The 15387-nt window shown below is 38.2% G+C and overlaps 2 protein-coding genes across 6 annotated transcripts in view; one reads left to right on the forward strand and one right to left on the reverse strand.

Moving 5' to 3' along the window:
* Window positions 1-1975: 1975 nt before the first annotated feature.
* LOC125230842 (FAS-associated factor 2) lies at window positions 1976-11016 on the forward strand. 2 transcript variants are annotated; one of them, XM_048136082.1, is made up of 8 exons: window positions 1976-2263; window positions 2454-2703; window positions 3195-3378; window positions 4395-4664; window positions 5410-5584; window positions 6348-6485; window positions 7862-8023; window positions 10049-11016. In XM_048136082.1, exons 1-7 carry the CDS (start codon window positions 2129-2131, stop codon window positions 8018-8020), a joined length of 1311 nt encoding a protein of 436 aa, XP_047992039.1. In that variant the 5' UTR covers window positions 1976-2128; the 3' UTR covers window positions 8021-8023; window positions 10049-11016. The 2 variants fall into 2 exon arrangements, with proteins under 2 accessions (XP_047992039.1, XP_047992038.1); XM_048136081.1 differs by having other exon boundaries at window positions 7862-11016.
* A 1655-nt stretch (window positions 11017-12671) lies between these two features.
* Window positions 12672-15387, reverse strand: part of LOC125230840 (cytochrome b5 reductase 4) — a 188721-nt gene continuing 186005 nt past the window's right edge. For all 4 annotated transcript variants that reach the window (XM_048136076.1, XM_048136078.1, XM_048136077.1 and 1 more), the window contains one exon: window positions 12672-14850. In XM_048136076.1, coding sequence (XP_047992033.1) covers window positions 14619-14850 — 232 coding nt within the window. In that variant the 3' untranslated portion in view covers window positions 12672-14618. The remainder of the gene's footprint in view (window positions 14851-15387) is intronic.

The following is a 15387-nucleotide window of genomic DNA, read 5'->3' on the forward strand; positions in this document are numbered from 1 at the left end:
GACGAAATGATTTGTAATCTATCAGAATAGTTACATTTGACGATTTAATTTCTTAATTAGATTATAACTTCCATTTCTCACAACACAAAACTCTTAAATTCATTTAATCGACTGCAATTCTAATATTATTGAAAAATAAAAATAACACTGACGGCACTGAAGCCTCACGCCACTCTTTGACGTTGACAGCTGCTACAACATTGACAAAGGAAAGCTACATTAAAGCCTTAATAGGCAGGCAGACCGGTCGTTGGATACAAAATGCACTGACTGGACCAAAGAAGCGGATCGATACGCCACTGTCTGCTAGTATAGGTTTCTTTCCAATTTCTTTCTACAAAAGTTACGTGAAAGTTGCCTGAAAGTTACTAAAACTTGCATTATCACCAAATTATCACTGATAATACACATTGGATTGGATGACACTTTTTGACGTGATAACGTCTAATAACTCGTTACTACGGGCTGCATGCACGAAAAAGATGACGTCATTGTCCCGTTCCCCAAGGCCAGCAAGCGAGAGCGCGGCACGAAAGGTGGTTTGTGTATGGACCATTTTCAGGCACACGCTAGCCGTTCCGCCGGCGTAACAAGTGGCAGAGGAGAGGGCCGCGAAACGCCCGCCTGTATAGTCACGCGGCACGTACTGCTTTTCTGAGTATTACGTAATACGTAGTAATTTATTAGTACTAGTGATCTTTTTTGTTTCTGTTTTATAATATTGGTAATGGTGGATATTAGTGAAAACATACATACATATAATCACGCCTATATCCCCTGCGGGGTAGACAGAGCTTGCATTTATGTGACTACGAAAGTACGTATCTGTATTTTATACCTACCTGCCTAAAGTCTACGGAAGGTAAAAAAGTAAATGACCATTTTATAAAAGTAAATCATAAAATTCATAAAATATTTTTGCATTTTATTTCATTGGGCCGACCGACCGGCGCGGCGACCCTAAGTGCGTTTTCACATTATCCGATCCAATATCGGATGTCGGACCGATATCCCATACATTACAGGCGCCATCTTGGATTTTTTCTATTGAAACCCTTCCGACATCCGATATCGGATCGGATAAATTTAATGTGAAAACGGCCTAACGTATTAATCACACCGGCCGCAGTCATCGCGCCTAGCCTAGCATAAAAGATACACGTGAACTCAAATGTTTATAAAGTGAAGTGAAATGTTATTGTGATTTTCATGTGTGTTCAATACAATTGCGGCAATATAGATAAGTAATTCTTGCATTTGAATATCTCATCGTTTAATCTATACCTCAGAATATATAATAGTACGAGTACAGAAGGCCCACTGCTTTGATGTTTACGAAATGCCGCCTTTTGAATGCCTACAAAATTCTAACAAAGAAACGAGCCGCACGTGCGCAGCGTCGGACGATAGGGTTGCCTATGAATTAAAACGATTTAATACTCAGATAAAATGCTATTAAGTATATTCAAGTCTTGGGTACTTTCTAGGTATATACATGTACAGTATTTATATATTATTGTTGAAATCCCAACATCACAAGCCTTATTGAACTTTTCCGTGTGACTTAAGCAATAGTAGATCTGTGTAATATTGTTGATCTGTGTAAGATCTGTGTAATAATGATGTTTATTTAACTAAGCATTATAAGCCATTCACTTTAAAAGAATCTTTAAAAAACTCGCGACGTAAAGTAACAATAGAAAGTGGGAACGTGAGTTCCGTGAAAACGCACCGCGCGCCACTCACTAATAGGCCGCGAACTCGCGGCCGCCAGCATGTACTTTGTAACGCGGCGATAGAATCGCGGAGCCGCCCCTGTCTATGCTACTGTAATGTTTGACGTTATCACGTCAAATTACCGTCCGTAAATCGACTTTACAGACAACCAACTTTTTCGTTCCATAGACAATAAAGAACTAGCAAATAGGATTAAAAAGTATAATGTGTTTAGTCTATGTTTATGACATGTCGTTCACTCGGTGAGTAGGCAATAGAATAGAATCTAATTATTTTCGTTTTGAATACTGTTTTCATTTATGTTATTGTGTGTAAACCACTGTATTTATGTAAGGATACGGATATTCTACATATTATAGTTTAGATTTTGTATAAACTATAAATTTAAGCTATGGATCTCGAAGACAATGCTCTGGGCCTTACCCAGGAGCAAACTGACAAAATTTTGCAGTTTCAAGACCTCACAGGCATAGAGGATATGTCTATATGTAGGGACGTTCTGCAGAGACAACAATGGGATTTGGAGGTGAGGTTCTATAGGTATTTTCTTGCTTGTACGATACTTTTACGGAGTTATCAAATGCTAATTTATCTTTGTTTTTTGGGTCACAGCTGACTACATTTGATTGACAGTAAAAAGTTATCGTCTTTAATTATTAATGTTAAATGCCGCATAAAGCTTATATGTTGTTTTCTTGCACAATTACCCTTTGCAGGTGGCTATTCAAGAACAGTTGAATATTCGAGAAGGTCGGCCGTCAGTGTTCGCGATAGAGGCGCGGGCGCCGCCGGTGGTGCATGATTATATAGCACAGCAAGTCTTCACAGACGAGCCTCCAGAAGGGCCAGGGGGTGTCCGGGGCCTCATCCGATATGTTGTCAATCTAGTTGTATCAGTGTGCTATAGTACAATAACATCAGTATTAAATCTGTTGTTGAATTTCGTCCGCAATGATGATCGGAGATGTAAGTATTGTTATTGGCTAGTTATGTATTTTTATTCTTTGTAGCAGTATAGAGCAGCATTTGGTAGCAGTATAGAGTGGCCTAAAATAAAATAAAATAATTTAAAAGGTATAGTATTAAATGTTCTAGATATTTTTTGTAGGTATTGTTTCCTAATTCAGGAAAAATAATTTATCTTCAATCATGGCTTTGAACATATTGTGTGGAATAGTAAATATTTTAATTTGTTTACATAACACTTTTTGAATGTCCTGTTGTTGTTAGTCCTGCTGAAGTATAAATTTCAATAAAATTTATATTTTTAGCTTGAATTAGGTATAGTTTGAAGGAGGTTATAATGACACCATTAAAAAAAATGTAGTTTAATGGTTGAAAAAGGTATAATATATTATTTATAAGTCAAATATTTGTTTAGGTGTGGTCTAAAATTTGATTTGCCCATTTAATTATATAGTCCAGAACAGATAAATAAATCTTCTCATTGTTTCCAGTGGTCACAGACCCTCTTGGTGACGTAGTAGGCTTCATTAACAGCTACACGTCAAAATACAACCAGCATCCGGTGTTCTACCAAGGCACATACGCGCAGGCGCTCAATGATGCCAAGAAAGAACTTCTCTTCCTCATAGTCTATCTGCATTCTGATGCAGCTACAGAAACACAGAACTTTTGCAGGTAAACCTATGATTTATCATTAATCAAATGTTCATTATGATAACCTTTGTAATATTTAAATCCGGGTTTCACATAAATTGGGTTTAACATTTCATATGTTCCTGTAAATTGATATTCTTACTATTTATGAAACATGAAGTCAAGGAAACAGATCAAGATTAACGCAAAGCCATATTTTTCTACTCTTATTTATTTATTTAAACTTTATTCCACAATTGAAAAAAAGTACAAATGGTGGACTTAATGCCTTAAGCTAACCACAGAGTGAAACAGAAATTCGCAAATGTGGGTGCAGTGAGAAAAATAATTTTGAGAGCATGACAACTATAAGCAATTTACGACAACTGCTAACAATATTATTTGCAATCAATTTAATATGTTCATGTCATTACACATAGTCTTAAATTAATTCTAGGCTTGATAGCATTTGCTTGCAGACTTTCTGCTTAAAAAATGACTTGACTTAGAAGTATCAAAAGTATTAATTTTTGAGGCAATAAGGCTTCTACCAATATTTTCATAACATTTGGTTTTGGACTATTTTCTTAACACACTGAGAGGCCTTAAAATCTGATAAAAAATATGTTTAACATTTTGAATGGTCGGGGTAAGCTACAGTTGACATCTCTCACCTCTACAGCATGCTAACTGTAATAAATAATACATTCTGACGTCATTCACATTAATGACTTCGGAATTTCTAATATTTCTAAGCAAACTGGTTTGTTATCTACAATTTTAGTAATTTTAGTATAAGTGTGTCACTTTCATTTTCGTCCTCAGTTTCACGTTGTGGAAATATAATTTAAAATTTCGTAACATTCTAAAACTACAATTTAAGAATTTTTAAATTTGGAATAAATTGACACAAAAAAATTATCACACTGAAAAAGTATGATGCTTCATTTACTTAATTGAGGAGTGCCTCTTCAAAAGGTTTTGTTTCTTTATGAAATTAAATCCATACAAAAATACGTTCATATTCACAAAGTTGACAAAGTATTCTTCATTTACAGAACTACCCTATCAGACCCAGATGTGATATCCTACATAAACACGCACGCATTATTCTGGGGCTGCTCGATCGACACTGCCGAAGGCTGGCGGGTAGCGCAATCCGTTGGCGGGCGGCGCTACCCGCTGCTGTGTGTGGTGTGTGTGCGGGATCACCGCATGACCGTGGTGGCGCGGAGCGAGGGAGCGTGTAGCCCGCAGCAGTTGCTGCAGCGGCTGCAGCGTGTGGTTGCTGATAATGAGCTGCATCTCGTTGCTGCGAGGGCTGACAGGTCAGTTGTGTGTGACTATTCGATAAGGCTGAAGGTTGGTGGGCGGCGCTACTCGCTATAGTGTGTGTGCGGGATCACCGCATGACCGTGGTGGCGCGGAGCGAGGGAGCGTGTAGCCCGCAGCAGTTGCTGCAGCGGCTGCAGCGTGTGGTCGCTGATAACGAGCTGCATCTCGTCACTGCGAGGGCTGACAGGTCAGTTGTGTGTGACTACTCGATAAGGCTGAAGGTTGGTGGGCGGCGCTACTCGCTATAGTGTGTGTGCGGGATCACCGCATGACCGTGGTGGCGCGGAGCGAGGGAGCGTGTAGCCCGCAGCAGTTGCTGCAGCGGCTGCAGCGTGTGGTTGCTGATAACGAGCTGCATCTCGTCGCTGCGAGGGCTGACAGGTCAGTTGTGTGTGACTACTCGATAAGGCTGAAGGTTGGTGGGCGGCGCTACTCGCTATAGTGTGTGTGCGGGATCACCGCATTGACCGTGGTGGCGAGGCGTGAGAAGGCGTGTGGCCCGCAGCAGCTATTGCTGATAATGAACCAGGGCAGACCTTGCTGCTATTTTGTGCGTTTGTCTTTATGGTGTGCCACTAGTGTCGCAACTCTAGATCATTAATTTGGTTGCATCATTCAAGCATACTCGTATGATCGTGATCCTCTAGGCCCCACTTCTCTTTAAATCAGCCTGGCCCCACTTACGCATAGCTTCATAACTTTCAAATCATATTCTAAATGTTTGCTGTTCTCTGTCAGGGTGGAACGTGAAGTGACGCAGCGTTTGCGAGCCTCTCAAGATGAGGCCTATGCGGAGTCACTAGCCGCCGACCAAGAAAAGGAACGACGGCGCGAAGCCGAGCGCTCAGCGCGAGCTCAACGCGAGGCCGAAGAAAACAAGCTACGGGAGCAGGAGGAGAATAGGAAGCAAGAGGTATGTTATTCACCGACTTCATCACCGAGTCGATCATTTTTGACCTTGAAAAGAAACGGCGATGTGAGGCCGAGCGTTCAGCCCTGGCTCAATAATACCAGACGAGGCCTGTGCATAGTCACTAGCCCCTGTGAAGGAGAATGGAACGTCGGCGCAAAGCTGAGCGGAAAAAACACGGAGGAACAGAAGGAGGAGGAGGAAAGGAAATTAAAGGTGTGTTTAGTTTTGACTTGATGAAGTTAGTACTCGTTCAGCGCTAGTTATCGTCCATTTCACCAAATTGGAGTATTAATCTCCTTTGCTGCACTTATTGCAATGCTTATTGTCTAAACAATAATATTTATTTATTTATTTAACCTTTCTTGCATAATATAAAGTACAAATGGTGGACTTAATGCCTTAAGGTATTCTCTACCAGTCAACCATTGGACCAAACAGAAACTTACAATTGGTGCGGAAAATAAAACAGAAATTTAAATAGATATGAGTCACTATCTAAATACTATATGCATCGTCAGTATACATACATAAATAAGTACAATCATATACATACAATAAACTAACTAAAAATATATACATACATGTACATATATAGTACCCATTTAACCATTACTGTCTAACAACGTTGGTGTACCTGCCAGAACTGTTTACGTAATTGACGTTTAAAGGAAAACTGATAAGCGATTCCCAGTAAAAAAATCTACTTGGTCGTATCAGAGTATGTGGGTACTTACAGCCCCTTAAATTGAATAATGTTTGTCAGGTGGAGGCGGCGCGACTGCAGCTGGCGGCTCGCCTGCGGCCGGAGCCGGCGGCCGGCGCGGCGGCCGTGGTGCTGCTCATCCGCCTGCCCAGCGGCGAGCGCCTCACGCGCCGCTTCAGCTACGACACCACCACGCAGGTAACACATCATCATCACCACCACCACCACCACCACCATCATCATCATCATCATCATCATCATCATCACCACCACCACCACCACCACCGTCATCATCATCATCATCACCGCCACTACCATCATCATCATCATCATCACCGCCACCGTCATCACCACCACAACCATCACCATCATCATCGGTCTGGCGCTGTCGGTAGTGACCCTGCCTGTTGCGCCGCGGTCCCGGGTTCGAATCCCGGTAAGGGCATTTATTTGTGTGATGAGCACAGATATTTGTTCCGGAGTCATGGATGTTTTTTATGTATATAAGTATTTATACAGTATGTAAACTAACGAAAACCATTTACTGTAACCCGTAAATGTCCAGGTGATACTGAGAAACTTTTACTATGGGATCAACCCCGAAATCACGAAAATATCTTCTGACAGTTTCATAGGTAGTTTTATTTTATAGTAAGTATTTCCTATGGGAGAGTAAATTTTTATTTCGCGTTTTGGGTGTTGGTCCCATAGTAAAAGTTTCTCAGTATCACCTGGACATTTACAGGTTACAGTAAATGGTTTTCGTTAGTGTACATACTGTATATTATATACATATATCGTTGTCTGAGTACCCACAACATAAGCCTTCTTGAGCTTACCGTGAGCCTCAGTCAATCTGTGTAAGAATGTCCTATAATATTTATTTATTTATCATCATCATCATGGTGGTGGTACCACCACCACCACCACCACCACCATCATCATCATCACCACCACCACCACCACCACAACCATTACCACCATCATCACCACCACCACCACCATCATCATTATCATCATCGTCATCGTCACCCTGTCCTGGCCGGTTTAAGCCACGATGACTGTTACGACTAGTTTGACCACGATGATTGGGAACTCTCAGGTGGACCAGGCAGCCTACTTTTAAAAATTAGTTTTTGAGTGAGTCTTGAACTCGTGGCATCTTTATTTATACCTATTCCAGCTCTGCTGCTAACTAAGCCACCAATATCCCGTCTAGCCTCTTCCACCAAGAGCGTTGCACCTCTTAAACGTCAAATCTCACACAATACAATATTTTTTCTACTTTTGAATCTATTCTAAGATAATACCATCGGGTTTCAGGCGTTTCCGCTTGTTAAACATTGTAATTGTATTGATGACCGAAGGAAGCCAGGTCTTTGTTTTATAATACTATGCATCGAATTCCAAACGCCTCTGGTTTTGGATGGTCCTTGTCACAATGTCAAAAGCTGCTACAAAGTTTGATCGAGGTAGTGCTATTAACAATGTAACCTACCTTTTGTAAAATCTCGAAAATACAGGATATCAAAACTTAAACCACATTTCTAAAATTCTTAACCCTCTTGTTTCAGGACTTATACGACTTTGTCTTCAGTCACCCACAATCCCCAGAAGATTTCGAGATCACCACGAACTTCCCAAAGCGTACCTTACCCAAGGGCCTCTCCAATCTCGCCGACGTCGGCCTCAAAGACAGGGACGTCCTCTTCGTTACCGACATGAACGCGTAACCAGTGAGTTATGTGACCCTAGTACTGATGTAGTGAGAGTATTGACGTAATACTTTATTTAATTTGTGAATGTGTATTTAAATCCTTTGGTCCTGATACTCTAATGTATTCCATCAAAATTGAGTTGAAAATAACCTAATTTTCAATTTTGAGGACTTCAATGGTTTTGGTGCATATCAACTTAAGTGCATGAGATTGGCCTTTAGTAGCATTTGATGCATTAACGGCTCAGCCACGACATTGATCTAAGCGCGACAGCGGTGAGCGGCAGCCATACATTAGAGCGAGACACAGCGATGGGACTTTTCATTCGCACGTATGGCTGTCGCTCACCGCTGTCGTGCTTAGATCAATTTCGTGGCTGGGCCGTAAGGGCGGTGGTCACATCTAGCGTATCGCGAGCGTAGCGTCGGGCCAACTCTATAGTTTAGGCTTTGCCATACAGTTGTCCCGACGCTGCGCTCGCGAGACGCTAGAAGTGCCGGCCCTAAGTGGTGATAATAGGCTTTTGTACAAAAAATGTTGTCCTGATTTACCTTTCTGAATAGCTATGGTGAACTTATACTGGTATGTATGTAAAATTATTTTCCATAATTTAATTATACAGAGAGGAAAGTGGGGACATTAGTACGGAGAAGCTAGCAACCTTTTTCCTTTAAAGTGCAAAACAATTTCTCAAATCCACGGATCTACCGTTCTGGTATCTATTGGAATACCTCGTATAGAAAACGCTCTGCATTTTATAACACATGTGCGATATCATGTATGTGCTTGTTTGAACTATTGAAATAGTTTTTTTTTTAATAAACATAGGTTTAATTGACTAAAACACAAAATTGGTGCAGTTTCTGTCGAATTATCAATGAAATTCACTGTAAAATTTAAAATGTCTTAAGACATGAGTGAGCATAGCGTGTGATTCTGTGCTTTGCGCAGAAATGACAACGTTTTGGAGATAATGTAAATTTAATGTAGCTAACTGAAAGTTAAGGACCTAAGGCACTGGTCCCACCGCGAGCACGGGAGTGCTTATCTTCTGTTCGTTTTTGTAGCCGATAGCAGCTCATAGCTTACTACTTCGCGGTGGGACCAGTGCCTAGCCATGTAACAACACCAGAAAAATTCTCAAAGTGACACTAATAAGTTATTCGTCTTTTTGTGGAATTGAACTTTTTATTGATCCATGGTGTTATACTAATCTGTTTAGGCACCTGCACTTAAACGTAATATTATCAGAAAAGTTGTAAAAAATAAATACAATCATTCATAAGAATTTGAATATACATACCTAAACTAGAAAATGTGGTAATTGTTCAAAACCAAAATATCATTTTTGGTCACAACTTTAGTCTTTAACGTATTGCGTATAGTAATTAGATGTAAAAATATTTAGGTAAAGAAACTATTACGGTCATAATGAATGGTGGACGCAGCGAATTAAAAAAAGACATGTTTAATTATTTTTTCCCGATTTCAACGCTTAATTGATGCTGAAGGCAGGCAGGTTTTGTGATGTCGTATTTATAAGACGATGTTTCCATTATGGAATGAATGTCAACCTTTCTCCAGAGAAAGGTTCCCAGAATGCCCAGGCATATATTGTTAACCTTCAATAAAAAAAAAAACTCTATTTACAAGTTTATCGTAATTGGAACACCTATAATAATATGTTACACAATGGAATCCACATAAATATCTTATTTCATAGAGTTAAAAGTGTGACAGTTATGACACATATTTTTGCAGCCCTCGTATTGTAACATATTAAGAGGTGGGCTGCAAAGAGGTTAATAATAGTGCATACACTTTAAAATGTGATCAATTATATCCTTACCGCCTTATTCATAAACGTACTCTAAAGTTATCAAGCGGATAAAGTTCGTTTGTCCCTTTCCGACGTATTGGTGTGATAGAAAAGGACAAACTCTATCGGCTTAATAACTTTAGAGCACGTTTATAAATAAGGGGGTTAGAGTTTTGAGACGAGAGACATAATTTTCCTTCAAAATAATCTGGTGATTTTTGCAGGGGCTGCTGGTCAAATTTATGGCTATTGTGCGTGCGTCGCGTCATAAATTTCATTTGCCCCTGCGAAAATCGGCAGATAAGCAAACGTCAGTCCGTGAAACAAATATCATTGACTGGTTTTTTGGCAGAGGGGTAGCTCGTTAATGCGACTCCCGTTTGAAGGCTCTAAAATTATATCTGTAAAGGGTAAGTTGGATATCATAAGAGAGCTTATCAATAAAAATCCAAAATTATATTCGACTCTTTCTTATGCTGTGTTTCAATTGTTTTGTTGTTTGTTTTTGTTTTGATATGCATATAACAGAATTGTTCAAATTTTATTCCAGACAAGAAAGATGCATAATAAAATATCAGACGTTAAATTTTAAGTTGGCTTTACCGAGAAGATTTGTTTTATATTTGTATGTTGATATAATTTATTATGAACCTACTCTAAGTGGTCAATGTAAAGTTACTTTATAAGATAGCACAATTTATAAGGCGACGACTCTAAATTACGGTGTTTAGCTATTCGCGGCTTCCCAATGATATTCTTGTTTGTATGTTAGAAAGTAGGTGCATCTCATTTCATATAATAAAACCATACTTTTATCTCTGTTTTTACAGCCAGTGCCATGGAACTAAACCTTTAATAGTACTATTATAACAACATATTCAACAATATATTTAAACTTGAATCACTGAAAGCATATTCGCAACTTATTGTTATTGAACTATTACAAGATATAATAACTAACACCTAGTTCCTACATGTGATGCGCCTTTAAATATATCATATATCATACCAGTGCATTTTCGTTTCAGCTTTTGCTTACATTTATAAAACATTGTGTATATTTGTCAGAAGTACTTTAAGTATGACCCGTGAGAGGTTTGAGTCCGGACAGTGGCTGGGCCTGCATTTACGAAACGGACTGTGTAGTATATTTTATTGTTTGGTTGTATAATAATTATGTTCCTTCCAACAATTGTGTTTTATTGTATCTAACACAACCCAAATTCCTGAAGACCTATTAGGGTAAAAAATAGTGCGTGGAGTCACTTCGCGAGGAAGAAGTGAAACTTCGTAATGTGAAAATGAAAATAGGAAGGGTATTTCAAAATTCGAGTTGGCAACACGTTTAACGCTGTCAGCTGCAAGGCGCATTAGAAGGTTCACTTCAAAAATATTAATATAAAAATAAATAAAATAAATAAATATTGGAGGACACCTTACACAGATCAACTTAGCCCCAAACTAAGCAAAGCTTGTACTATGGGTGCTAAGCGACGATATACAGTACTTAAATAGATAAATACATACTTATATACATAGAAAACATCCATGACTCAGGAACAAATATCTGTGCACAAATAAATGCCCTTACCGTGATTCGAACCTGGGACCGCGGCTCAGCAGGCAGGGTCACTACCGACTGAGCCAGACCGGTCGTCAATATGATCTTCGTTACCTTGAGGTAGATAATTATTATTACCTTTAGTGCAATTGTAGGTAGTTTTATAAGGCAATAAGAAGGCATAAATAAAATACAAAATATTGACGACTCGTCATTTATTTAAAAATAGTTAAACTATCAACACACCATAAAGCTATAACGAAAACATTACACCTGGAATGTAGGCACTTTAATAATTATAATAATTCACATTTTACTCTCTATAAAAGACAATAACTATATGCAGTTAAGATTGTCGTTCACACTGCACATGCTATATATTATCTACTCTGGTAACTATTTAAAAATGTTGGCTATGGTACATGTGTGACCGTCATTTTAGAAGAAAGAAGTAGGTAGATCAAGTTTAGTTTGAATTACATGTATAAACATTACTGCTATCTATTTATTTACGTTCAAATGGACTGAAATCTAGCATAGGACCACTTAAAATATGTAAAAAATTGGTTTTATGGTGTTCTTACCCAGTGGTGTTTTCGCCTATTAGTATATTTCTTATTAAAACTATCTTCTGCAGGCCTAGCACATGATGGCCGCGGGAGTATGTCGCCGCGAGATAGACTACCTGTCCTTATGTCATTAATACAATTAGACAAAGACGTGTCATCTATCTCGCGGCGACATACTCCCGCGGCCATCATGTGCTAGGCCTACTGCTATTGCTAATACCTCATAAAAAGAATACTATGGTATACAAAATATCATTAAATTAATCCAAATATGATATGTCGACGTACCGTGGTATTGTTTTATACATGTTTACATGCACTGAATGACAAAATTAGAATATGGAAAAATATAGGATGTTATACATACCTACACAATTGTAAATATGAATATATACATTTTCAAAACATATCAACTTCATTTCAAAGTTCTTAATAAGTAATGAACTGACCTTAGCAATAAAGCAAACCATTTTTTTTGTAAAAATAAGCCCTTTTCTGCTGACAATTTTATTATGCGCCAGAATTTTTATCGGTCGGTAATCCCAATGTGTACGTGTCCTAACAGTTAACACATAGGGACATATATTAACGTCTTTACATTACCGTCTGCATGTAGTAGGTAGGTAGTCAAGGACAGGTAATTCGCTTGTACAAATATCACCCCACCGCGTAACGAGATCTTGTTGATATAAGCGACCAAGTTGTTGTTGATATAATATGTTTACTTGTTTAGGTACACAGAGTATTCTGGAGAGGGTGAATATAAATTGGATAAGGAAATTATAATTTATAATGGCTTAGTTATTTCAGGAATCTAAGCTCAATTTTGGCACGAAATAACAGTGCGATATTTACGAGAAAAAAGTACAATAGTTGTCACAGCACAATTTTTGTTTCCTATACGGATAAACCACTCTTCTCAATAGTAATCTTAGGGTACACGTTTATCTACACAGCTGGTTATTGATTGGCTCTTTGATGATAACCCCATGAACGCTACACTTCTTGCCTGCAACGCGTCATCGTGAACCTTGCCTGAATACCCGAGGGTTGATATTGGGCTGACATCTTTTGCAGCCAAGGGTTAAAAACGAATTTTGTAATCTTTAAGAAACCTTTGCTGGCTCGGATTTTAATAGAAAGCATTCACTCGAAACAACATTTCTCATTTTGGGAAATAAACTATTCTTAACTTTATTTTAATGTCGTTAGAATTCTAAATTGTAGGTAAATTGTACGTATTACCGATCTGTATGTCTTTTATTTAAGAACATTTTAAACATTCGATTCGAAAATCGCTTGCAGTTCTTGTCTTTCATTAATTATCCTAACACTCTTAAGGCTGGTTTTATTGTCACGCGGACCGTCCGCGCGGAGCGATCCGCGCGACCAATTTGTATTAAGTTGAAGTCGTCAGCGCGGCCCCGTCCGCGCCACTCAAACGCTCCCAGAAGTTAACACATATTAGTCCAGTGCGGATCGCTTCGCGCGGTCGTTCCGCGTGACACTAAAACCAGCTTAAATACTTGACGGAACTGGCCAAGAAAATTTTATATACAAAAGCATTTCACTTTTATCACATTTCATTTACAAACTACGTTATCCAACCTTGTTATACATTGGTGTTTTGGCCATGTTGTCGCTAAATTAACAAACTTACTTGTAGAGTAAATAAACATTATGTTTCAAGTATTTAAAATAATTTGTAAGTACTGTACATAAGTTGGTTTCCAGATACGTAATAAAACTTTTCATTGACGACTGTGCTGGGCCTCAAAGCTCTATTGAGATAGGTATATGTATAATTATCATTTTATAAAATTTTAACTTTATAAAGTTTTGTTCTAACTCATACGAGAAATATTAGTTGAAAATTTGATCTCCAAGCGAATATTTACAATTTTACAGTAAATAAAAAGTAGGTCCGTGGAAATGGTACCGCTATCAATGCTATATACATACATTTCTATGTAGGTAGATGTCTAAATTATGTACTCCTCTGCTGAATATGTACATATGTATAATAATGGCTTATCTACTTTTAGATCACTTTTTTAATAGAATACTGTCTTTAAGATACTTGTATTGCTGTTAGTGTACTTAATGGACATACATGAGCTTACGATTTCAGTTTCTATCACTGCTTTTATCGTGAAATTCTAGTTTACATTTTGTGCATAATTTTATTGGCCTTTCTCTTATATAAATTATTGAATCTGTATTATGTAAACGTATTTTGATAAGTATGGCAACCTGTAACCGTTACATCGCAACATAATATTACTTGAAATAATTTAGTTTTGTATATAAATCGGTATAATTTTTGAGTTGAAGGTTGTTGTACCTATAAAATTTCTAAGAGCCCATTTACACGATGTGTGACCTCACATATATGCGCCTTGTAAATGAGCCCTAACTCAAACAGGTTGTGTCTTTCAAAATGTATAAGTACCTAAGTTATATTTGAAAGTGTAAAATATTTATAAATCAAAATAACATAGTGATATCCCTGCATTATATTGTTAAATAATAAAACAATAACAACGTTGCCACGCACACACCTGCACAATTAAATTACATCATGAACCTCAATAAAAACGCAGACAGTCGTATTTACATGAGCTCGATTTGACACTTTCAATTTACAAATTCTATACAAAATACCTATCCCATGAACGCATGGATGCATGAATCTTTCATGTCTAGTTTTTTCAGTAAGTCGATAGCCGTGTGCGTGAACTCAGTGGGACCACAGACGCAAGCGAAGTGCGTACACTGGTCCCTACACTTGAGAGCGTTCTTGCCTATGACTTGTGTGAGGAGGTTGGTGGTCACTCGGCCTCTTTGGCCGGACCACGAAGGACCTGCGTCGGACAATACGTGGGTGACGGTGAACCTGAAATAGAAAATGTTTTGTTGAAATAACGATTTGGAGCGGAAATTAAAAGACGAGAAATAATGACTACAAGAGTGGCGAAGGGACGTCAGTTAGTAGTTAGTACCCTTCCTGTAAATATATTTTTATGTTGGAAAGGGTAGTAGGTCACTACTCTTTGCAGCTGACTGTAAGTACTATTCGGACAAATTAGTATTTATCCTCGTAAGGCTTAAGATTTTACCATATAAAGAAATTGAAAGAATATAGGTACCATATAGAAGGTACTTACATTGAATTACATTGTTGAGTCAAACTACTTAGAGTCGAAACAAATAACAGAATCAATAACTATTTATTTCTTACAAATCATTATTTTCTTCTTGTACAGCTGGGTCTTAAAAGAGGATGTATTTTACAGTTTTATATCTAAGTAGGTTTAATCAAAGAGAAAAACACGAATAAAGAAAATCCTAAATTCGAATTCAAACAAAACGTACCTATACCTAAATAAAAGAAAGTACCTACCCCTGGACCCTGTGGGAGTGTTTCTTCATT

This window comes from Leguminivora glycinivorella, chromosome 11 (genome assembly GCF_023078275.1).
Source record: "Leguminivora glycinivorella isolate SPB_JAAS2020 chromosome 11, LegGlyc_1.1, whole genome shotgun sequence".
Lineage (NCBI taxonomy): Eukaryota > Metazoa > Arthropoda > Insecta > Lepidoptera > Tortricidae > Leguminivora > Leguminivora glycinivorella.

Bases quoted from the DNA above. Each gene is read 5' to 3' on its own strand.
- LOC125230842 (XM_048136081.1), top strand. From the start codon at position 2,129: ATGGATCTCGAAGACAATGCTCTGGGCCTTACCCAGGAGCAAACTGAC. The intron at 2,264-2,453 runs GTGAGGTTCTAT...TACCCTTTGCAG, and splicing joins GACAACAATGGGATTTGGAG to GTGGCTATTCAAGAACAGTT. The intron at 5,585-6,347 runs GTATGTTATTCA...AATGTTTGTCAG, and splicing joins AGGAGAATAGGAAGCAAGAG to GTGGAGGCGGCGCGACTGCA.